Source organism: Physella acuta, unplaced genomic scaffold (assembly GCF_028476545.2).
Source record: "Physella acuta isolate Inbredline_101_S28 unplaced genomic scaffold, ASM2847654v3 ptg000071l, whole genome shotgun sequence".
NCBI classification, from domain to species: Eukaryota; Metazoa; Mollusca; class Gastropoda; family Physidae; genus Physella; species Physella acuta.
Genome location: NW_026731591.1, coordinates 1 through 26,631, shown reverse-complemented (window position 1 = coordinate 26,631; position 26,631 = coordinate 1). Strand labels below are relative to the sequence as shown.

The following is a 26,631-nucleotide window of genomic DNA, read 5'->3' as shown; positions in this document are numbered from 1 at the left end:
TTTGTAAGTAAGTTGTCTAGCATAATTCAGGTACCCAACAGACAGAGCTGAGTAGACTCCGACCTACCGAGTCATACACGGAATCCGAACTCGAGATTTTTCTGTTATCAGTTACAATCTAGAATTTAGTAAAGAAATTATAAATACGTTATTTCCCCTGCAAATAAAAAAAAAAATCTACATGGGAGGTAATTTCGTTTTGTCACCGCCTCCGAGAAGTAACTCGCTTGTATCACCCCATTTTTCTCTAAAGCTTCGTTGGAAAGGATACCACACTTTAAAAAAAACGTTTGTAAGCAGTAGTTAATTAAAATGTATTTTAAAATGACACATCCGTTTTGTATAGGGCTTAACCTTCAAATTTGAATGGCATAAATGTATAAATGTAATTACAAAATATAGCTTAACATATCGTGATATAACATCAAAGTATATATATATATATATATATATATATATATATATATATATATATATATATATATATATACATACGGCAACTCTAGTCTATGCCAAAGAGAAGGAAATAAACACCCTGTAGTAAAGGGTGCGCGGATCTTTGACCACAGAAGCTTTGACCATATGCGGTTTGACCACAGAGAGGCTTTGACCATAGGGGCTTTGACCATAGGGGGTTTGACCATAGGGTGTTTGGCCACATGTGTTTTCTCAGCAGAGAGCCTTTGACCACAGGTGGTTTGTCAACAGGTGTTTTATCGCAAGCGGTGTGTGCGGCTTTGATCACAGGTGTTTTGTCCATATAGGGTCTTTGATCACAGGTGGTTTGTCCAATGCTAGCGTTTGATAACAAACGCTTTGTCCTTATATGGTAAGGATTAATTTTTAAAGTCGTGTAATTATATTTTAAATTGCGGCAGGATGTAATAGTATATTAATTCATCTGTCATTTAGTTAACCATACAAGTATTACTTCTTTGACTATTCTGTTGGCATGTTTTTTATCCTTTTTTATCCTTTATATATGATTTGTATTTCCAAGTACATCTACATTATTTATTTGTTAAACTTGTTATATGTCGCATTATTTGTGTTCCATTTATATTTTAAATAAATCTATCAGGTCTAGCGCTAGCCTTTATGTGGAGACTAAAATATCGTTCTTGACTATTTTAGTACATGTTAATTTCTATTAATGGAATTTCAGGAAACATGTAAACATTGGTATTAATTGTATTATACATTAAAATTTAAATAGCAGTTTATTATTTATATTTTAAATTCTTTAAATTATGCACCCCCCCCCCCTCTGTGGTCAAAGCCCCGTTGTGGTCAAAGCCCATCTGTGGTCAAACCCCCTATGGTCAAACCCTCTATGGTCAAATTCCAATGATCAAATCCCCTATGGTCAAAGCCCATCTGTGGTCAAACCCCCTATGGTCAAACCACCTATGGTCAAACCACATGTGGTCAAAGCACCTAGGGCCGTTGTAAAGACTAGTTGCACTGACTTTAACTTATAAAACCAAACTCTTTATGCATTATTGTATTTATTTTGCCAACTTATGATTATTATATTTATGTCTGTATTAATGATAGAACCAAAACTTATTTGATAAATTGTATTAGACTATTAAATATGTATTACTGTAAACTCTTATGACAAACAAAAGGCAATTTAAACACTTTTGCAATGGCTAATAGTACATTCCTAACTCCTATTCTCCCTTTCCTCATTTCGTGTTGGACGTATAAACTTTCCCTTTTACCATATAATACACCCACGTGTCAAACACCCCCATCCCCACAATGATATAAATAATCGCTTACACTGCTACCAATATGTAGGGAAAAAAAATTGCGAACGATAAAAGGGAAATAACTGCTTAAATAGTTCACCGTCACATCTTAAAATCGGTTATAGCCCCTTATCAAACGAGCATCTAAAATTTCGAATCATTTTCTGCCAACAAAAAGATACAGAACCTGGAAAAAGATCGACCCCAGCTCCAACCTACTTTAAATATATTTCTGGTCTGATGGTTACTGACATTGTACTTATAATATCAACAAAACATATTTCAACAAATTGTATTCAACTGACAAATTATGCATTACTGAAACTCTTTTTACAAAGAGGAAAATAAACCCCGTTGTAATATCTAGCTTTACAGACTGCAATCTTTATAAATATACATGTATTCACCCTTTTACTCCTATCATGATCTTGATGTTTATTCCTATTTTATTATCATAACTTAATTTTTTGCCCTACACATTGTTAAACTAGTTTATTTTCCTTGTGTGTAAATAGAATACTAGTTGGTAAACATGTGGATGGTCTTTGCTGTGGTGGCCATAGGTGCAACTAAGAGACGGCGTGTTTGATTGGGGATTGTGACCAGCTCGCTCATAGAGTACCTTGAGTGTAGCACTCACAGAGAACAGTGTCAGTAGAACGTGAGATACTGTGTGGACTAGTGAAATTGGTGGACTGTTGATTCCCATGTTATTCTTGGAACAGAGATTATTCATCATGAAATAAAGTGTTGTAATCTCGAACCTGCAGTCATAGTGTGATTCTTTAGACAAATCGGATGTGTCAATGCCGAATCAGGTGTCCACAGCCTAGCAGCTGAATTCCTAAGTCGTGGACAAATACCTACACGACAGGTGGTAAGACACCTCTGTCGCATCTAGGTGCTGCGAGAAGGGATACAACGCAACCTATCAAGGTACGTCACACGTCTGTCACATCACATTTGGTGTCGTCGTCCTGACTGGAAACGAGAAACAAACACAAACAACCACGAATCATAAATCAATCTCACCCTCGGTTACACATGTTATATAATTCTCTTCTTGGAGACGATAGAAAACACCAAGCTGTAAGCGCGCTTCCCTACCACCCCCAGCCCTAACTGTGGTGTCCGGTCAAAAACCCCCTGGACAAAAACCCCCTGGACATAAACCCCCCGACATAAACCCCCTGGACAAAAACCCCCCGCGACATAAACCCCCTGGACAAAAACCCCCCGCGACATAAACCCCCTGGACAAAAACCCCCCGCGATATAAACCCCCCGGATAATAACCCCCGGACTGAGGTTTATATAAAGAAAAAATAACGATGATGTGAACCAAGAAATTAAAAAAAATTACATTAAATTAATTTAATTTTTTACGACTAAGAAAATAGTTTCTACCTAAAAAAATGCTTTTCGAAATCAAGGAGTGACCTTAGTTGTATTTGATCAAAGATCGGGCACCGACAACACCTTAGATATAGGTCATCCACATGTGGGAGCCGTGCGGATCAAAGCAACACATTCTTAACAATTCAAAAGATGTGAGGGATTCACCGGCGGAAGCTTGGTTCATATCCACCTTGGCATACAGTAGCATGGTATAAATATAAAATCAAATTTATTTCTCGACAAATCGTATATTTTCTGGAATGGAGTTTGTTCAATCCAATAAAGGCAATTTAAAGGTGATTTTTGAAGGCTATGTTTATGTCAAGCAAAAAGATCTGGCGAACGGCGTTGTGTCATTTGAGTGTTCCAAAAGACGCAACAAGGCAGAATGCAAAGCAAAAATAAAGATTCATGGTGAACAGCTTGTTGGACGATGTAATGAACATTCGCATGGACCAGATCCATCTCAACTGGAAGTGTGTAAAGTAGTGCAGCAGATGAAACAACTGGCAGAAGAAACTGAAGCAACACCCCAGCAGATCACCACTCAGTCCATTACTACGATTACTGAAGATGCCAAGGCTAAGCTGCCCTCGATTCCACACATACGGCGTAACATCAGGCGTCAACGTCAAACGCTAAAACACCCACTGTCTGATCCAAGGAATGTTGATGATATAATCATTCCTGAACAATATACAATGACACAAGATGGACAACAATTTCTTCTGTTTGATTCCGGTGCCAAATCAAAAGGTAGGATGTTTTTGTTTGGAACCAAGGACAACCTTAGGTTATTGGAGGTTAATCAGCACTGGTTTATGGATGGTACATTCAAAACAGCTCCTGCATTGTTTTCACAACTGTACACAGTCCATGCATTGGTCAATGGACGCACTGTTCCATGTGTTTATGCCTTGCTTCAAAACAAAACACAGGAAACATACACAGCACTCTTACAGCAGCTAACGGTCTTAAACACAAACCTGCAACCAATTTCTATTATGATTGACTTTGATGGCTGTGATAAAAAGTGTTGAAAGGGTATTTCCAGAGTGTGAGGTAAAAGGATGTTTCTTCCATCTTAGCCAAAATATATACAGAAAAATTCAGGACTCTGGCCTTCAACAACTCTACCAAGTTGATAGTGAATTTGCCCTCAAGCTCAGAATGCTACCTGCGTTGGCCTTTGTTCCCATCGAACACATGAGTTATGCCTTTGAAAAATTATTGGAAATTTTCCCCCAAGAAGCAATGCCGATTGCAGACTACTTTGAGGACTACTATATTGGCAGACCACAACGTCGAGGTCGAAGACAACCTATGTTTCCACTTGACATTTGGAACATGCACACACGTGCAGAAGACCATATGCCAAAAACAAACAACTCAGTTGAAGGCTGGCACAGAAGTTTTCAGTCGCATATGGGATGTTGCCACCCAAATATTTGGAAATTTATTGACTTTATTAAAAAGGAACAATCTCTCCAAGAGGTTTATTGTACACAGATTAATTCAGGTCACTGTTTACCAAAACAGAAAAAAAAATATATTGATAGCAGCTCTCGAATTTTAACTGTTGTTAAAAATTTTAATGAGTCCACCATTATTGAGTATTTGCGAGGCATCGCTCACAATCTGTCTTTTTAAAGTTATAATAAAAATAAAAGTTTTTTCCTAATGTTTGTTTTGTATTTTTATATTAATTTTGTTTCTCGTCATCTTTGGTTTTTCCTTATATAAACCTCAATTGGGGGGTTTTTGTCCAGGGGGTTTATATCGCGGGGGGTTTTTGTCCAGGGGGTTTATATCGCGGGGGGTTTTTGTCCAGGGGGTTTATGTCGCAGGGGGTTTTTGTCCAGGGGGTTTATGTCGGGGGGTTTATGTCCAGGGGGTTTATGTCCAGGGGGTTTTTGACCGGGAGCCCTAACTGTGGTTCACGCTAAATGTTTACAAAAGTGCAGATAATGTAGTTTGAAACGATTTTAAACTTAGGGGAGGTAAGTAAGAGGAGTTTGCTTTCGGGGGTGGGGGGTGGGGGGTAGGGGTTGGGGGAAAAGAAGGGGGTATCGTCCTTAACGACCATCTGATAGTGTTTTAAAGCAAATATTTTCAGTGGCAGCATTGGTACTGTCGAATTCACAAATTATGAATTACTGAAAAGTAGAAAAATAAAACAACTAAATAGCGGCGTATGATACGCCGCGGGTCGGCTCGTAATCAATATTTTACCTCCCTTTAATATTTTGTTTGTTATTACGTGGAGACTATCAGCTTACAATTTGCTATTTTTACAAAATAAACTTGTAAAAAAACAGTAAATTACAAAGTATACAATTTGTCGCTCTTTTCACACAAAACATTATTTATATTAATTTTGATTTTAATCTATGTTATGGTAACTGATTAATGTTCAAATAGTTATTAATTTAATCTTAACTTAGTTCCGATGATAAAAACTTTAATATTATTTTTTAATTGGTTATATATATTTCAATAGCATCTTTCAATTTGGTTATCCGCTGCAGATGTGTAATGAAATTTTAGATTCCTTTAACGCACGGGTTCCCAACCTGGGGGTGACCCCCAGGGGGTCGCGAAGGGTTTTCTTGGGGGTCGCCAACTGGTATAATAAACCTTAGTAATTTGAAACAAAACATAAATATTTAGAAGAATTTTTGAAATTCGGCTTTACCAACATCACTGGAAGAAGCAAAGCGTACTGTACAAAGTTGTTCTCAGTCACGAGTTTATGAAATCTTCAAAACTAAAACGTCATTTGAGACGAGTCATTCGAAACACACCAAAAAAGATATGGAGTTCTTTCGTTGGTATGAAGCTAGTTGCAAACGTCAGAGACTTGATCGAACAGGAAGTTTTTACCAAGGAAACACACCATTAGTGCAAGCATCACATGAAGTCGCGACAGAAAATGCCAAGCAAAAAAAAAAAAAAAACACAATAGGAGAACATCTCATCAAACGCTGCATGTTGAAGATGGTGAAGTTAATTCTAACATGTCCGTAGATGTTAAATAACACATTTTGATTGAAATCAAGCTTTCACCATTGTTTGCTTTGCAAGTTGATAAATCAGCAGACGCGAGTTCGTGTTCGCAGTTGCTAGTCTTTGTCTATATTTATTCAGATGATAGCAAAGAAGAGTTGCTCTTTTGTGAAGATAGCATGGAGAAAATAAAAACGTTTTTTTAAATTGGATTATTGAAATGGGTTAAAACGGCTGTGATGGTTTGTACGGATGGTGCACTATCTATGTTTAGGTCAAAATCGGGCTTTCAGAACGCAGAAAAGATTTAGCTCCCTAACCACTGCCCTCATCAATCGCCGTCAAGAGTCCATTGCTAGTATAAGTCGTAAATTATATAAAATCTGGAGCCTTCAAAGAACTGAGCAAAGATCTGAATAAAGATCACGAGGTTTTGCTCTTCTACACTACAGTGCGCTGGCTGTCAAAAGAATTGTCGTAAATCGTGTTTTTTAATTGAAATCTGAAATCAAATTGTTCTTAGAAATGCAGAAATGCAAAGGAAACAAGACCTTTTGGTATATATAAAACGACATAGAGTGGTTGGAGATAGTATCATACCTTGCAGATGTTTTCGAACATCAAGATAAGCTTAACCTGAAGCTTCAGGGAAAATGAACGAATATTTTCACTTTCCATGATAATCTCGGGGCATTTTTATCAAAGCTGCAAAATCGGCGAAGAAAATAAATCTTGGAAATATTGTAAATTTGAGAAACTCTGCAGTGTGGTAGATGAATCTAATTGTGAGATAATTAAAATTTTGAAAGAAGAAATTTCTGGGCATCTTGAATCTATTGAAAACGAACTGTATCGCTATTTCTCTGAGCTAAAAAAAAAAGCATCTGCATTGACGCATTATCCATTCTCTTCTTCCCTTGATGTTGCCAGCATTCCCGATGAATTACAAGATGAAATCTTTGATTTGTAGAATGATTCCGCGTAAGATGAAAAACTTCAGACACAATTTTGGTGTAGTATTAACCATTTATATCCAAACGTATAATTGATTGGCTTTTCGAGAATATAATTTTATTTTGAATTTAAATTAAAACACGATTAAGATAAATTAAAAACACAATTAAGATAATGACAATGACATAGGTTGGCGTTAACAAAAAAATACTTAAAAAAAAAAATTAACCGCGAATGTTTAGTGAATAGTATGCAATTTTACTCATGGTATTAACACAGTTATCAAGAGTAGTTCATATTGAAAGTCTACTAGAAAATCTTATTTTAGTGCTTATTAATTTCCATACTATTTTCGGCTTTTTAATTCTATGGGGGTCGCGGGTCACTTAATTTTTATAAAAGGGGGTCGCCACTCGAAAAAGGTTGGGAACCACTGCCTTAACGGGACAAATTAAAATTGTAAAAAAAGAGAGGTGGGGAAGGACTGCAATACATGCATATATACATACAGATGTTTAAAAAGGAAGAATGTTTAATCTGTTGTGTCTCATTGTACTCGACATAACATACCAAATGCTTATAATAATTTAAACATTTATTTCAGCTCTACTTAAAAGCTCAAACCTCTCAACCCAAAACGACTATGAAAAAAAATCCATTGAATCACCTTTGAATTACACATTTGCATTTTCAGGTTTAAAAAAAATACTTAAAAAAAACTTTTTAAAAAACCACGTTTTTCTTGTGGACTAAAAGTAGAAAATAACTATTTACATACATTTGATGACAAAAAACGTGGGTACGTTCACCATCAAATTTCCCGACCCATCTGCCCGACCCACGTTTTTTGTCATCAAATGTATGTAAATAGTTATTTTCTACTTTTAGTCCACAAGAAAAACGTGGTTTTTTAAAAAGTTTTTTTTAAGTATTTTATTTTCTCCTTTTTAGTCCGTTGCTACACATGAAAAACGTGGTTTTTAAAAAAGTGTTTATAAATACACGGACTAAAAATCTTGAGCGACCAGGATTCGAACCTGGGTTGTCGCGGCCACAACGCGAAGTACTAACCACTATACGATCACGGCCAGCGCGCTCACATCGATTGGGGCCGAAGTAACTGTGTCAATAGGACTGCAGTCTTGTCGGTATCTTTAGAAATCATGTCCTCAATTTTATGGTCCTTGGGGCGTAATTAAATTAAGCTAATTACGGTCACTAATTGCTAGTTTTTATGATTGCATCTGAAATTGTTAGGCGAAAGTAGCATGCATGCCAAATTTCAGGTCTGTAGAGCAATCAGAAGTGGGCTAATTTTCGATGTCAATTTTAACAACAAACATCCAAACAAACAAACGCGAAGCTGAGTTAAGAAAAACGTTTTAATAAGATTGTAATTAGACGTTTTGTATTAGTTCTTTTTATAAGCAAACCATCTTAAATGAATTTAAGTAGGCTACAAGTAAGAAAGAAGTATTACTATTGTAAATCTGTATCAGTCCTCACAAAACGATGATGAAAACTGTAATACTGAAGCGAACATGGCAAGGCAAACTGACGCTGTACATTACATGCCTGAGGCAAAAAAAAAATTCAAAAGAGACAATCGTGCACTATAACTTCCAAATATATTACAATTAACTAAAAGGATAGGGTTACCTTAATTAATTTATGTTGAACTGTGTAGCAATAACTAAATAACTAATCGCTAAAACTTATCGAGTGACGCCACAACCGCTAGTTTGGTGCGTCGCACCCTTTTCGGCGCCCGGGAACAACCTTTTAATTTTCAATTTGCACCCCCCCCCCCCCCGCTCATACTTTTAATTTATATTTGTAATGCAAAACTGTTGATAAAATGAGATTTTAATTTGTTTTTCCAACGCATTTTGGCGCCCCCTAAGGTCGTCGCCCGGGGACATATGCAAACCCCCCCCCCCCCTCCCTACAACTCTGGTCTGGTGCTGCTAACAAAAATAAACCATTACGTATAATCCCTTCGTGTATCTACTTCTACAAAAAGTTTTTATAGTTTACCACTCCTCGTGTTACCAGACTGGAAATAAACAATAAGAAAAGTTACCCTTGTACGAGCATGCAGGCTATTCTTAGAAACAAGAGACACCACACAAACAAAGCCTTGTCTAAAAATAGAAAATGTATCCAGAAACTGAATAAGTCTGTTGACATAATATAAATTTTATGTGCACAACAATGCATTCCATTTTTTAGCTAGCTCCACAAGAATGTTTTTTTTTCTTTCTGCCAAGGAAAGTGATTAATTAACTAATGTATTCACTATTATATTTGTATCCAGATTTTTAAAAATTAAGTATTAAAAGAAACTATACCAAAGCATTTTTATAAATGTAGTTACAATTCTTAATAGATTCAGCTGAAAGACGGGAATTATATACCGGACTTGCGTTGGACAGAAAAAGACCGAGAGGGGAGAAGAACTGCAATTAGTACGAGAAGAATCAGAGAGTTTTTAGTTTGGGACAGTTGGCCACCCGATATACAGGAACAAAGCGGGGAACAAAGAGAAGAGGGTAGAACTTAAGCGAGAACAAGATCAAGGAATGAAAAGACGACAGCTGAGGAGATGTAGTAGGAAATTGGGAGAGCACTAAGAAAATAACGAGAGAGGTTACCATGGGAAAAAAGTAGGAGCAGTGAAATTAAATGGCAAGGAGTCAAGGTTAAACCAACCGGGACATTATCCACTCCCGGAGGACCTATCGGATGACGAGAATGACTCAGAGAAAGGCAGCGTAAGTGCCCCTATTGTAGACACAGTAACAGTAGCACTCACACAAGGCAACAACGTGAGTGTGGAACACGGACCGGCTACGCACAACGTAACTCAGGCGGCTCCAAGGGAGCAAACACTCTCTCACTCCTTCAAGCGTAAAGGAAGTCCCGACTGACAGCACAACAGAGGACGACATGCATAATTTTATTCAACACGAATTCAGGTTAACACTAAAAAGTCGAAATCTTGAATAACATTGAACAGGCAGTGTCTTCCTGAATCTACAATTTAATTTGAGTAGTTGTCCCATTAGCATGGGAGCCAAAATTTTATGCTTTCAGCTTTCTTAGATATGTAAGGGTGTAAGAAAGACTTTTAGATAAAATAATTTATTAAAAAAAAATTAAACTCGTGTGTCAATATTCAGTATAAAACCATGTTTTAAAATATTTCTATACATTTTTAAAAAAATGTATGTAATTATTCTCCTTATTATATTTTAAAAACAAATTAATTTTTATTTTTGAATAAAATTAACATATAGTTTAAGTTATCTACATATAAATTATTTTTTCAGAAGTTTAAGTGGCAGTTTTAAGTAAGTCATCTCCCCTGCAATGTAAGAATGTTTTTTTTTTTAATACCAGAGGAGGCAATCAACTACTCTTAGGGCACCACCAATAATAAAAAAGAAAAAAAAAAACATTCTCGTAATTACGTTCTCCTCTTAGTACAAGATAGTAGAGTTTATGTGTTTCTCGACCACAAAATATTTAGAGATACCCGGTTAACTCTTATTAAAAAAAAAAAATCCTACACACACCACTGTCAGTGGGGTACACTGAGACTCGTATAGTTAAAAAAGAGGGACGATATATTTGAAGTCGAATAATTTTCAATTAACTGAATAAAAAAACCAAACACATCTCCATAGCCCAGGGGTCGGCAACCTTTTGAGACGGAAGAGCCAAAAGTTGCAATTTACAAACTTTCCCAGTTTTTAAAGAGCCACAAACATTTTTATTTCAATATTATGATATTTTATTAGGATTATATATATATATATATATATATATATATATATATATATATATATATATATATATATATTTTTTTTTTTTTAAATGAAATAATATTTATTCATATAAAAACATACACATGATTAGCACAAACCATATTGGGGTGTTTTAACTAGGTCTGCAAGAATAATAAAATCAGTAATCAAATTATATAACAATAATTATTGAATAATATTTACAATAGTTTGACCTTGAAGTCTTTTGAAAGTTTGTTTAAACCTGGCTCATAAATTGTTTTCAGTTTCAAGATTTTTTTTTATTTGTTAGTTATCTTCAGTGTTTCTTTCAGACTTTTTTCTCCTAAGGGGGGGGGGGGGGGGCACTTGAAATTTTGGCGGGGGACGGACTAAAATTTCCGAGGGGGCGGACACTGTTAAAAGTATATATTTACCTTATAAATTACACTTCGTCCCGGGGGGCGGGGTGGGGGGGATAGACTCTCTTCGGGGGGGGGGGGGACACTCGGAAGAAACACTGGTTGGCTTCTTTACTTTTTATTATATTCTTGCAAAAAAAACGCTTGCTCGCTTAAATATTTTAACCAGAAGATCGTCAGCACTCAAAATGCTAACTTCTTTACCTCATTTTAGTATCCTGGGACAGGGGTCGGCAACCTTTTGAGGTGTAAGAGCCAAAATCTACAATTTACAAAATTTCCCAGTTTCTAAAGAGCCAATAATAATTGTTCTTCAATATTAAGGTATTTGATTAGGATTAGCTAAATAATTCTTTATGAGTTTACGTATGAAAACATAAAGTATTTCAACTAGTTCTTTTAGGATAATAAAACCCAATTTAGAGGCTAATAACTATTAGAATATGCCACTCAAGTCAAATTAATGGACGGTAAAACATACAAAAATGCCTTCTGATTAAAATAACCTTTACTATTGAAAATATTTGGAAAAAAAGTGCACTTTGGTAGTTAAAAGCATGGAACCACTGCCACGGGGCTGGCCACATCACAGTTGTGGGGCTGGGCCTTGTGTCCATGCAGCTGTCAGCTGTTTGTATACGCTCTACTCCACCTATTCTTAGTGTTTTTGTTTTGTTTAAAGTTGTTTTCCAGTACGATATTTTTTATGAGTTATGAAAATAAAATAATATCATTATTATGGAACTGGCGAGCCGCATCCTGACATCAAAAGAGCCACATGCGGCTCACGAGCCGCCGGTTGCCGACCCCTGTCCTGGGAGAATATTTCATGCGTCACATAATAGTGCCTCAACTCAGTGCATATATTTTAGAGCTTTCCAGTTGTTCAGCGAAACGTGCATGTTTTTCTGGACCTACAAATCTCCTAACTTTCTCCTGAGTTCCGTGAACCTACCACTCCACAAACATTTGGTTTTCAAATCCAGCCATTTCATTTGAAGCGAACCAGCATCAATTCCAAATAGCTCAATGTTGATCTCATTTGTTTTTGTGTTAAGAGGATCTACAATGAACCTAACATTATTTGTCTGTTTTCGTTTTAAAACACATAAACGGAAGTTTATAAGGGCGTTATAATTTAACAGTTTATAACGACGCTATAATTTTGACCATTTACAACGGCGCTATAATTGTGAAAGTTTAGAACGATCTTATAATTGTTACAATGTATAGCTTGATAAAGAAATTGTAGTTGTCTTAGTTTTTCTCACTCATAGAAGCCGGCATCGACGGTAGATAAAATATGTATCTGCACCGTATTAAATAATACTGTATTCCAATCGCGGGATGTTCTTATACTACTTCTATACCTGGAATATATTTAAATAAACTAAGTACTCGAGTACCACGCGAAGACACGGGCAGAATGCACATGTTAACCTGCAATATGATAAACTACATAGTGAAGGGCGGTTGACTAGGGGTCAATTCAAAGAACACGGACTTGAACTCATTCTGTCCCTTCAGCCATACCCTTTCACGACAGTACTGAAACCATCTTTACTGAAATATTTACCCTTAAGCAGTTTAAAAGGTATCATACACTTTAGATAACCGCACGGCTTTTTACCTGTAAGTACATCAAACTTGTGATATTTTATAAATATCCAATGAATGCAGCTGTTTAAAACGAGGCCGTTATTGTTTACCGTTTTTTAAAACTTATTGAGCGAAAGGCCAGACGTATGTACAGTGGTTTAAACAATGGGCCCATCGACTCTATAGATATTATGACTATCGTCTAGAGTTTTTGTATTACGATACAGTACAGATCTTTAGCCTCACAAGGTGGACCCCATCACATGACATCAGTGGACGTTTAACCGGTAACTTACACCACTTCCAGTTACCGAAATTCCCCCAAAACATGATAGAAACATGTATATGGGCTAATACTTACACACAAATATTTCGTCCATATAACTGCTATCGGTTTGAAAAACTGATTGCTAACTTACAAAGCAACTAAGCATTCTGTTAAAACATCATTTGCTCATTTGAAATAATAAATATTTAAGACGATGTTTAATCTTTTTAGAAAATGTTTATCTTTCTTTTTTTTCCCCTTTTTTTAAAAAAAGCAGCGGCAAGCACAAGTTAACTTGGCTTGGACAAAATGCATTACTTCCCCTATGTTAAATATTTTAATTTAAAAAAACTAACAAGGGAGACGACATTTAGCAATGGCTTGTAAGAAATTTATGCATATCTAACTAATATAACACTCAATAAACATTTACAACTAGTGTAGTGAATTATTACGTCTTTTACATTTTTAATTAAACTTTTATTACTTTCTTAAAGTTTTACATACGAAATATAAATTTATGTTACATTATAAATTACAAACACTAGATAATTTAAAAAAAAAAAATACTAATGATAATTTGTGCCCTTCACACAACATTCTGTGTCGTTTATTCTATAAATATACTATTTCTGGCTCGCTCGAAAGAGGGAAAATAAACTATAGTTTATAAAAATAACCCCCCCCCCCCCCTATAAAATACATATTTTATTCTGTAAATAACAATTTTGAGAATGAACGTTTCAGGAATAGTTTAAATTGTAAATCTGCACCAGTCTTCTTATGTCGCATGATGAACGTAGTAAAAATCAGCTACTGCCACGACATATTGGCTGGGCGCGCTGAAAGTCAAATCTACAACACTGAGACGTAAAAAGATTAAAAAAAAAAAAATAAAAAAAAAAATAAACTATAGTTAATGTATATTAGTGTGGACGACAGACCAACAATCCAATGTTCAGTTGTCCCCTTTGTTAGCTTTTATAACGGCGAAGGCTTGTTCTGGTTGGCCTACAGAAAATATTATTTCCACTAATATGCTTTTGTTCAAGTGTCGTCTGTGTCCACTGTGTTAGCGTTAGAAAGTTGTATGATGATACATATGTTGGATTGTTTCCCCTCTTGTTGAGGGTTTTTATAAAGCGCATTTATTCAGTTAAAACGGTACATGCTACTACTGGACAACAGTTTAAGAACCGCTGGTCTAGATGAAAACGTAGTTAGAACCACTGAACAAGAGGAGAGAAAGGATGAGGAATGTGTAACATTTAGTGGACAGCAATGGCGTCGTTAAAACCACTAACAAATTTTATATTAAACTGGTAATAAACCTAAAAATAACCTGTTTTTTTTTTTTTTTAAATTTTATTATGTACGGGCAGGTAACGTAATCAAATGGTTCCACGTTTAAAACAAAGTCATCCTAATAGATTAGGTAGTACACCATTAGGCAATAGGCAAGCTATCTGTATAGATTATGTTGTACAACATTAGGCAATAGGCAAGCTATCTGTATAGATTAGGTAGTACAACATTGGGAAATAGGTAAGTCATCTCTATAGATTAGGTACAACATGAGGCAATAGACAAGTAATATGTATAGATAAGTTAGTACAACATTAGGAAATAGACAAGTCATCTGTATAGATTAGGTAAGTACAACATTAGGCAATAGGCAACCCATCCGTATATTTTAGGTAGTACAACATTAGGCAATAGGCAACAAATCTGTATAGATTAGGCAATACAACATTAGGCAATATGAAATTTACCTGTATAGATAAGGTAGTACAACATTAGGCAATAGGCAACCCATCTGTATATTTTAGGTAGTACAACATTAGGCAATAGGCAACCAATCTGTATAGATTAGGCAATACAACATTAGGCAATAGGCAATTCATCTGTGTAGATTAGGTAGTACAACATTAGGCAATAGGCAACCAATCTGTATAGATAAGATAGTACAACATTAGGCAATAGGCAATTCATCTGTATATATAAGGTAATACAACATTAGGCAATAGGCAATTCCTCTGTATAGATTAGGTAGTACAACATTAGGCAAGAGGTAAGCCACCTGTATAGATTAGGTAGTACAACATTAGGCAATAGGCAAGTCATCTGTTTGCAACACACCAGTAACAAGTAATTCGTTTTATTCTACAATAATAGATTCACTCTTCTGTCACTCTGTCTCACTGGCACTCTGTCTATCTGTTATTCAGGAACAATATAGAGAAACACGAGCACATTTAAAAACTTTCAGCGTCAAACGGAAAACAAAATGTGACGTGAAAGGAACATACAGGAAATATTCTAAGGACGGAAAAGTACACACAATACTAATAACGTCATCGATACTTGATAATAAAGACACTAACATTACTACCTAATTAATTTCTCTAATCTTAAATAAGTCTCTGCCTGCTGAATTTCTTTCATGCATCTCTTCTGTTTCAATGTAGTTGGCATACAAAGTGATAGTTTTGTCAGCACTATGCCCAGCCACCGTATTAGTTGTTAGGGTAGCTCAGAGTTCGGCTACCTTTTGAGACAAAATTTACCACTTTTTAAAGAGCCACTAACATTTTTTTCAAATATTTAGGATACGTTGTTTATAGATTTAAATAGCTTTAAATATAAAATAATATTTATTCCTATTTTTTTTTAAAATACACATGTTTCGCACAAAACATATTATAGTTTTTTAGCTAGCTCTAATAGAATAGTAAAATTAGTAATCATATAATAAAACTATACTCATTGAATATTTACATTAGTTACATCAGTGGAAGCATTGGCCTTGCATGCCGTTTGAAAGTTTAATTAAATCGGGCTCATAACTTCTTGTTTTAAGTTTCAAGCACGCTTCCAGATATATATTTGTTTGTAGGCTTCTTACTTAACTTTTGATTATAGTCATGTAAGAGAACTCTTGCTAGCACGAATATGTTGACCTAAAGATGTCAGCACTCCAAATGTCAACTTCCCCACGTTACTGTACCATCCTGCAAATCTATTCCATGCGTCACGTATGAGTGACTCTTTTAGAGCTGTCCAGTTGTGCAGCGTAACGTGCATGTTTTACTGGACCTCCAACTATTTTTACTTGCTCTTGAGTTCTGTGAATTGTCCGCTTCAGAAATGAGTCGTTTTCAAATACAGCAATTGCATTTGAAGCGAACCAGCATCAATTCCAAAAAGTTCAACGTTAATATCTTTTGTTTTCGTGTTGGAGAGTCTACTATGAATGTCATGGTACTTGCATTTGTTTTGAATTGCTCAAATCTCTCAGTGAATTCATCCTTCGTGTTATTTGTGGTAATGATGAAACAATTCATGATAATAGTTGCATTGGTTTCTAGATATTTTTTTTCAGATTTTTCGAAATCAAGTAAATTACCGCTCTTTGTATCTTTAACAAAAAGAAAAAAAAAGGATTGTTTTTCGAAACATCCACTTCTCAAGCAATGCATAGTCTGAGATTTTCTTTCCTTGCAGTTTTTACATTTAGCTCGTTTAGTTTTTGTTTGTGATATCCACCATGAAGTTAAATGTTTCAATTCTTGATGAACAGTTTAATTGGAAGTAGGCCTACATTGAAAATAGTACCTAAATATCCTAATATATAATAGCCCATGTGCGCACTTCTCTCTCTCTCTCTCTCTCTCTCTCTCTTTCTGTCCGCAAAATATTTTCTCCGGATATCACGTCAGAATCGGCAGCGATATATGGATACCTTTATACGGACTTTTGTTGAAAATAATATGTTAGATGTTTTAAATGTATAATCACAATTTTATTTAAAGAAGAAAACTTTTAAAAAAGGCGTATTCGAATGTAGAGAAACAGTTTTAATTATGCAACAGGAAAAGCGTTTATAGTTGTGAAAAAGAATGCATAAAACAGTGACGTCACTAATGTTTATACATTAACTAATGACGACATCTACCGTGTTTAGAATTTAAAAAATGAACTATTTCATTCAAATTTGATTTAGATCTACGTACACTATAAAATTTATACAATACAATTTTGCTCGGGCTAAACTTTTAAAAAAAATCTATTAGGATTCTAGATCTAGGTATTCTAGATCATCTAGATCTAGATATTCTAGATCATCTAGATCTAGAGATTCTAGATCTAGATCTAGATGATCTAGATCTACGGAAAAACTAGACTTACACAGATGTAGACCCTACCTAGATCTAGAATCTATTCAAATAATACATTTCTATACTAAAGTATTTCAGGCCTAATTACTGTATTGAAATCTTTGTTTATCTTTGCAATTTGCTAATCTCTATAATATATAAAGCAAAGTTGTCGGGTGCCCGATAGGCGCTTCAAATTAGGAAGGATCTTGCCTTGGGGCGACAGAACACGGGGACCGGTTGGCCGAAAAGTCTACGATGAGGGGTCAAAACTGACCACGACTGACCGGCGCCTTATATGAGCTATAAATCGAACAAAAAAATTTCCACGTAGGAACCTCTTCATAATTCCTGAGGTCGTAGACCGACTCTCGGGCGAATTAATTAAGCATTCAAATTATCAGTGTTTTCGAAAGCCTAAGCGAAGCTGGGCAGCATGCCTAGTTCTTATAGAATAGCGAGATGACGAACCCCTAAGGTATCTGGATGTAGAGGGTGGTTGCAATAAATAAGAGCAGTCCTACACTCTTAAATAATCTAAATGATTAAGCATTTTCAATATTTTACATTTTCCCTCTTATAAGAGTGCCAGAAATAGTGTTATGCTTTACAGTACAGCTACAGTAAAATGAAGAGGAATAATTTTATATACAATACATTTTGAAATATGTCTAGTATTTTTAGTATTATTTTGACTTATCATTATTTATTAAAATTATGCAAAATGTTAAGTAGATAAGCAAAAATCAAACAAGAAGTCTAATTTTTATCGTAGTAATATAAAGTTGATATTTATATTGATTTTTGTTTATTAATTAAATATGTATTTTTTGTCGTAAACAATCGCCATGGATTTTCCCCCTTTCAAACTACTTGTCAGTGCCACTATCTAGTCAGACATGTGGAGTGCTATCTGGTGGTTGGTGTAGAGTTATGCTATCTGATAACATGTCGGAATTTTTGTAAAGTTATCTTGAGTTATTGTGAGACATTTTGTCTGAGATCATTTGTCCTATCACCCTAATGAAGTCATCTTCAATAAGACTCGCATAATCCAATTTAAGAATATGAAAAAATAAACTATTTCAATCAAATGTGCTTTAAATTTATAGATTTATTTATCAGGATGTACGCTATGAAATGTATACCATTTTTGCGGCCAAAAATAATAAAAATAAATTGGTTTGAAAACCAACATAAATTTAATTAAACAGCTGGGTTTTTAATGGAATTATTTAAGTCTCTTAATCAGTGTGTGCATTTAATAATATTAAATTAATGTGGTGTTGTGTAGAATAATTATGTATATAATTTGGTTTTTATAATAAATAATGGAAGGCTATTAAATATGTCGAATTTTGAACTATTTAGTTATTTAATTGCTTTTGTCACTAAAATCGTTCAACGTGTAGTAAAGCATATTGCGTTTTGACCAATAACTTTTTTTCTATAAAATATGTTTTTTCTCAAACAAGTATAACATATAAAATATATAGGCCTATAATTGACGTGTAAAGGGTATCGATGGCTCTAGAAACCATAATTGTATTTGTGTACACCTAAAGCTTTCCCTAAACGACAATATGCTACTGTCGTGTTTTCGCAGAAGAACTACTACGATAATAAACGACCTATTTTTAAGTACATGTGCTGTATAAAATAGCGAAATAACTTTTAAAATAAATTTACTACTACAGCCCGACAAAGAGAATTTCTGACTAAAATAATGCTTTACTTCTTTTGTATACACAATTTTATAAAATCCAAGCGAATTAATTTAGTAAACTTTCAAAATAAAAAAAAAAAAAACAAGAATTGAAAACAATTGAAAAAAAATTGTTTTTATATAAATCACAATGTCCTGCAGTAGGGGTTGGCAACCTTTTGGGGCGGAAGAGCCAAAAGTTAGGATTTACTAAATATCCCAGTTTTTAAAGAGCCACTAACATTTTTATTTATTCAAATGAAAAACATACACATGTTTCGCAGAAAAGTGTTAAGGTATTTTATCTAGCTCTGCTAGATTAATAAAAATCAGTATTCAAAGTATATAACTTTCATTATTGAATTTTTCGAAATAAAGTAATTTACCGCTCTCCGTGTCTTCAACAAAATGAAGTTATTTTTTTTTTCGAAACAATCATCTTCTTCAAGCAAGGCATAGGCGGGGTTTTCTTTTCCATGCAGTTTTAGATTTAGTTCGTTTAGTTTCTTTGTGATCTCTACCATAAGTTGAATGTTGCAATTTCATATACACAAGTTAATAGGAAGTACATTGAAATAGGGCGTAACTAAATATCGTAATAGAATAGCGAGTGTTTATTGTTTATATTTATTATTATATCGTTCATTACCGAGTGTTGCAGAATAATATTTTTTTTTTTTTGAGTTTTGAAAATAAAATTAAACAATTATAAATATTTGTGCATGGAGCTGAAGAGCCGCATTTCAACATCAAAAGAGCCGCATACGGCTCGCGAGCCGCAGGTTGCCGACCCCTGTCCTACAGCAATATCTTATGTATCGTTTTCACTCAGAATAACTATTTACTTATTTTTAAAAAAATGCTAAATGTTCTTTATGTAAGAAAAAAACGATGCATAAATACGCGAAAATCATTTTATTTAAAATTAATGTTACATCCCTTACAGAAGGGACATAATTTTGCTACGCAAGGGAAATAACTTAACAAAATAGCTCAAACAAATACGAATCGAACAACTCATAACAAAATACACCATCTATATTTATTGTTTGAATTATAAAATGTATTCAATTATATAGTATGCAAACAATTTTGTATTAGTTATAAATAAAAATAAAGTGTAACTTGTACCATATTTTCACTTAGTATAGAGACACTTTAGCTTTATTTTAAGAATCAATATTTAAGTAGTGTTAAAATAATTTCGCCCACACTTGGCATAACTCTTAATCCTTTAAATTTTTTGGATCCCTTTCAACCGGACAGGCGGATGTTTCAAGGTAGCGTGCCTTCAGCGTCAAGGGTCAATTCAATGTCATGGAAATTTTTGGAATGATAGGTTAGTATGAGTATTACAGAGACACTTCTTCCACGGTCGTTTCTATTACTGTCCATGGGTGACTACAATGTGAACTTTTAACTCCGCAGCTAAGGACTGAGCACAGTAAACTAAGCAGTCAGGAGAAACCGAGTTTGCAAACTTTATTTTAGTCTAGTTCTTATGCGATTTTATTTTCTCCCTTTGATTATTACATATGCAATTGATGTTCATATCTCTGATGCAGTGTAAAACTATCAAACGAATTATTGTTACTGATTTAAATGTTTAAAACAATTAAATAAAAACAAAAACAAAATTAAAACAAAAAAAAATTGAGGACTATATAGGTATAGATGTTTGAAAGGGAAGAATGTTTGCTTTGATGTGTCTCGTTGTAATAACATAACTTTTCCGATAGCTTAAAATTTGTATCATTTTAATTCTCTGTAATCACACATTTATTTCACATCTACTTAAAAACCCAAATTCCACCCCGCCCCCCCCCCCTCACCCACCACGCCGAGGGAAAAATCATCATTTGAATCATCATTTAATTACACATTTGCATTTTCAGGTTGTTTTTTATTTATTTATTTTTATTTATTTATTTTGTTTTATATTTTTTTTATTTAGACGTTTTGTATTAGATCTATGTATAAGTAAAGCATCTTAAATGAATGAAAGTAGGCTACAAGTAAGAACACAATATTACTATTGTAAATCTGTATCAGTCCTCATAAGCCGATGATGAAAATTAGTGAGGAAATTAATGAGCACTAATATACGATTTTCTAGTAGACTTTCAATATTATTTATTCTTGCTAACTGTTTTTTTTTGCGATGGGTGGAATTGAATACTATTCACTAGCCTCAACATTCGCGGTTGAGTTTTTATTAACGCCAACCTCATGTCATTCTCACCATTTATTTATTTCTTTGTTTTGTTTTTAATTGGAGAAGACACAAAAAGATCTAAAACTCAAAAGGCAATCGATTTTACTTTTGGGTATGAACGGTAAGCAGTTTTTCATTTAACACGATACTTGACGAGTAATCGTTCCGCAAATTTAAGAATTCATTCTGTAATTCATCGGGAACGCTGGCCACATTAAGGGAAGCAGAGAAAGGGTAACATGTCAATGCAGATTCTTCTTCTTTCAGCTCAGGGAAAATAACGCCGCATTCTATTTGCAAGGGATTCAAGATGCCCAGAATCATCTCTCAAATTTTATTTATCTCACAATCAGATTCATCTACCACACTTCAGAGTTTCTCATACATGGCAATATTTCCAGCCTTCACCAATGTTGCAGCTTTGATAAAGATGCCAAGCGATTATCATAAAAAGAGATAACATTCGTTCACTTTCCCTGAAGCTTCAGGTCAAGCTTATGTTGATGTTCGTATATATCTTCTTGGTATGCTACTCGCTCCAACCACTCTTTGTCGTTAAAGTATATCAAAATGTTTTGTTTCCCTTGCACTTCCAATAACAAATTGATTTCATCTTTTAATTCAAAAACGAGATTCACATTTCCTATTGACAGCCATCGTACTGTAATGTAGAACCTCGTGACCTTTATTCATGTCTTCGCACAGTTCTTGACACTCAGTCTAAACATCATTTGCTCAGTTGAAATAATGAATATTTAAGACAATGTTTAATCTGTTTAGAAACAATTCATCTTTCTTTTCTTTCTTTATTTTTTTTTTAAAGCAGCGGCAAGTGCAAGTAAACTTGACTTGGACAAAATGCATTACTTCCCATATGTTAAATATTTTAATTTTAAAAATCTTACAAGGGAGACTATTTAAAGCAATGTCTTGACAGAAATATATGCATATCTAATTAATATATCAGTCAATATCAATTTACATTTAGTGTAGAAAATTATTAAACATTTAATTTTATTATGAAATTTCTAATACATTCTTTTTAAATTTTACATATGTAAAAAAATAATTGTGACATTATAAATTGCATACACTAGATACTTTAAAAACAAAAATACTAATAATTAATTTTGCACTATGTTATACGTTATTTATTTTTTGTTAACATAAAACTATTTTTGGCTCCCTTGTATAAAGGGGAAATATCATGTTATTTATTATTATTATTCAATAACCAAAATAAAACTGATTTTTACAAAACACACTAATGCAGTAAAAAAAAAAGGTATAAAGGGGAAATAAAACTATAGTATATATATATATATATATATATATATATATATATATATATATATATATATATATATATATATATATATATTGGGGAGCCTAAAATTTGCGGGGTGGCCCTTTTTTTCTAGTTCCGCCACTGGTTGCAGTACGGATTTAACTAATGTGTTAAGGGCCAATATGTTACCATTATTTTACTGAAGCTAATTGGTCGATGTCGTTCTGTCAGGTAGCTCTATCAAGTCAGACATGTGGAATAATTCTGTGAACGAATGAGTCCTGGGTTATTTAGTTAGCGCCTTACCTGGAGTACATATGCTGGTGTCGTCTTGTCAGGTGTCTATATATATATATATATATATATATATATATATATATATATATATATATATATATATATATATATATATATATATATATATATATATATATATATATATATATATCGTTTCCCCCCTATAGTAATTTCTATAATTTCATCCGTTAATCTCACGTACTCCTTTACAATCTACCATTAGAAAGCTGGGCTGTCAATTAATTACAATCAATTGCTGCGTTAATCCTTGGATATGGAGTTTAAATTTTAAAAAAAGCAATACCTTAAAATCGTGGGTTGAATTCTTCCTTCAAGGGAAAGGGAAGGGGAGGGGAATAATGGTCCTTCACGAGCTACTTCTAGTGTTTAAAACAGGGGTCTCCAAACTTTTCAGCCCGAGGGCCGCATTAACTACGAAATTTCAGTTCGGGGGCCAGTTTCTTCCAGGCATGTCTTTGATTTTTCTGGGCAAAGTTCCACAGCCATCATCAACAAACGATTTTTCCTGGGACAAAAAGATCTCCGCGGGCCGGATGAGAGGACTTCGCGGGCCGCATCCGGCCCGCGGGCCGTAGTTTTGAGACCCCTGGTTTAAAAGCAAAATATTTTCAGTCGCAGCGTTGGTAGTGGGGTATTCTAAAATTATGAATTACTGAAGTGTAGAAAATAAAACAACTAAATAGCGGCGTATACTAGCAACTATATACAAGCCTTATTTGGCGTAAATGAAAACGAGAAATGCACATTTTTTGTAAAACGTTTGAATTCAGAACCCAATATGTTTAAAAACATAAGGCTTCGGCATGATTCGTTATTTTTTTTATGTTTAAAAAATTTAATTTACATAATTGTATATAAATCACAATATCGTGCAGTAATATAGATTGTTTCAACCTTTTTCTTTTATACTGTTTTCACTAAGAATAAACATTTACTTTGTTGAAAAAAAGGCTCCTTTATGTAAGAAAAAATGATGCACAACTACACGTAAATCCCTTTGTTTAATATTTATTCTGTATCCCTTACAGAAGGGACACCATTTTTAAATTCAAGGGAAATAACTTAACAAAATAGCTTAAACAAATACGAATCGAACAACTCATAACAAAATGCACCATGTCTAATAATGTTTTACTTATAAGTTAAAATTATATATTTTCCATATAAATTATATACATTTCATTTCGAAGAAATGCCTGGAAGAAACTCTGGATACAGTGTGTGGACTAGTGACATTGGAGGTTTATTGATGTTCATGTTATTCTTGGAACAGGGATTATTCATCAAGAAATAAAGTGTTGTAATCTCGAACCTGCAGTCAGAGTGTGATTCTTTAGACAAATCGGATGTGTCAGTGCCGAATCAGGTGTCCACAGCCTAGCGTCAGAATTCCTAAGTCGTGGACAAATACCTACACGACAGGTGGTAAGACACCTCTGTCGCATCTAGGTGCTGCGAGAAGGGGTACAACACAACCTATCAAGGTACGTCACACGTCTGTCACATTTGGTGTCGTCGGCAGGATGGAAACGAGAAACACAAACAAACAACCAAGAATCATAAATCAATCTCACCCTCGGTTACACATGTAAACACATTGGTGCAAGGCAGGCGACGTGATACAGTATTCAATATTTTACCTCCCTTTAATCTTTTGTTTGCTATTACAGGGGAGACTATCAGCTTACAATTTGCTATTTTTACAAAATAAACTTGTAAAAAAAGTAAATTACAAAGTATGCCATTTGTTGCTCTCTTCTTACAAAACATTATTTTTATCAAGTTTGTTTTAATCGATATTATGTGTAATTTATTTATTTTCAAATAGCTATCAATTTTATCTTAATTTATTTCTAATAATAAAAACTTTACTATTATTTTGTTTTAAGTAGTTATATATTTTTCAATAGCAACATGTTAAGCTAGTTATTTAACTGAAATTTATTATAAACATTTTGGATCCCTTGGTATAAATGGCTACTACGATAGATGTAAACAGCACACTCTCTCTTTCTGACACATCTAAAGGAAATTGTCATTATATACCGTGTCGAATACACTTTGATGGAAAAGCAAAGGTATCTGATTTCTTCCAAAAAACAATATGTGACGAATGATCAAATGGAAATAAAGAACTTGCTGCCACATTCAGAGGACGACCTTTAAATGGGGTAGAAGTAAACTTGCCATCTGGATTTACGGGTTTAGTATTAAAAGAACATCACAAAAGAACAACAGAAGATGAAGAGAGAAAATTGATAGCTACACACTCATTTGATAAATTTACACACTGGAATTTAGACAAACAACCAACTTCTGATGATTTGATACAAAGGGCCTTGCAATGGGTTGACATCTCCTCCGCTCTGCATAAACCAGTCAAAATGGACTCTGATCAAAGTAGCAGCCAGACAAGCATGAAGGGACATTAAGAATTACAATTTTTAAGTATCTGTAATAAGCTCAATTAAACTAAGAAAGAATCAGTACTGGTACTTAAAGAACCACATAGTTTATTTGGACTTATTTCTATAGCTCTGATAAATGCAACTGACAATACATTGGATTGAATGCTATTTGCAGTACAAGGTTTACTGGCTATTGTAGAAGTACCTACTTGATATTTGCTCTAACTCTAAGACATTTTGTACAGTCATGTAATTTATTATGTGTAGTAAAAGACTTAGTGAAATCATATTTGCCTGCTTTGTATATGTTTCTGTTTATATCTGTGATGTCAAATGAGTAAAAATAAATATTATTTAAAAGAAAAATAATCCCTTAACGGGACAAATTAAAATTGTAAAAAAAGATGTGGGAGGACTGCAATACATGCCGATATACATACAGATGTTTAAAAAGGAAGAATGTTTGATCTGTTGTGTCTCATTGTACTCGACATAACATACCAGCTGCTTATAATATTTATAAAATGTATTTCAGTTCTACTTAAAAGCCCAAACCCCCTCAATCCACCACGCCTATGAAAAACAAATCCATTGAATCACCTTTGAATTACACATTTGCATTTTTCAGGTTTAAAAATAAGATTGTAATTAGACGTTTTGTATTAGTTCTTTTTATAAGCAAACCATCTTAAATGAATTTAAGTAGGCTACATCTAAGAAAGAAGCATTACTATTGTAAATCTGTATCAGTCCTCACAAGCCGATGATGAAAACGGTAATACTAAAGCGAACATGGCAAGGCAAACTGACGCTGTACATTACATGTCTGAGGCCAATCGTGCACTATAACTTTCAAATATGTTACAATTAATTAAAAGGTAAGGGTTACCTTAATTAACTTAAGTTGAACGGTGTAGCAATAACCAATCGCTAAAAATTTTTGAGTGACACCACAACCGCTAGTCTGGTGCAGAGGCGTTACACCCTTCCCGGCGCCTTGGGACAAACTTTTAATTTGCAACCCCCCCCCCCCCCCTCAAACTTTCTATTATCACCACCCCCCCCCTCCCCATATATTTTTTATATTTGTAATTCAAAATCGCTGCTAAAATGAGATTTTAATTTGTTTTTCCAACCCATTTTGGCGCCCCCTAAGGTCGGCGCCCGGGAACATATACAACCCCCCCCCCCCTCCCCTCTCTACGACTCTGGTCTGGTGCTGCTAACGAAAATAAACCATTACGTATAATCCCTTTGTTTATCTACTTCTACAAAAAATATTTTTTATATTTACCACTCCGAGTGTTACCAGACTGGAAATAAACAATAAGAAAAGTTACCCTTGTACG

The 26,631-nt window shown here is 34.3% G+C and overlaps 1 protein-coding gene across 1 annotated transcript; it reads left to right on the top strand.

The window, feature by feature from the left end:
• The first annotated feature begins 3,651 nt into the window (after positions 1 to 3,651).
• LOC131952279 (uncharacterized) lies at positions 3,652 to 4,194 on the top strand. Its single transcript, XM_059314884.1, has one exon. The coding sequence runs from the start codon at positions 3,652 to 3,654 to the stop codon at positions 4,192 to 4,194; it is 543 nt and encodes a 180-aa protein (XP_059170867.1).
• The last annotated feature ends 22,437 nt before the right edge of the window (positions 4,195 to 26,631 follow it).

Excerpts from the sequence above, each read along its gene's own strand:
- LOC131952279 (XM_059314884.1), top strand. The coding sequence starts at position 3,652 with ATGAAACAACTGGCAGAAGAAACTGAAGCAACACCCCAGCAGATCACC.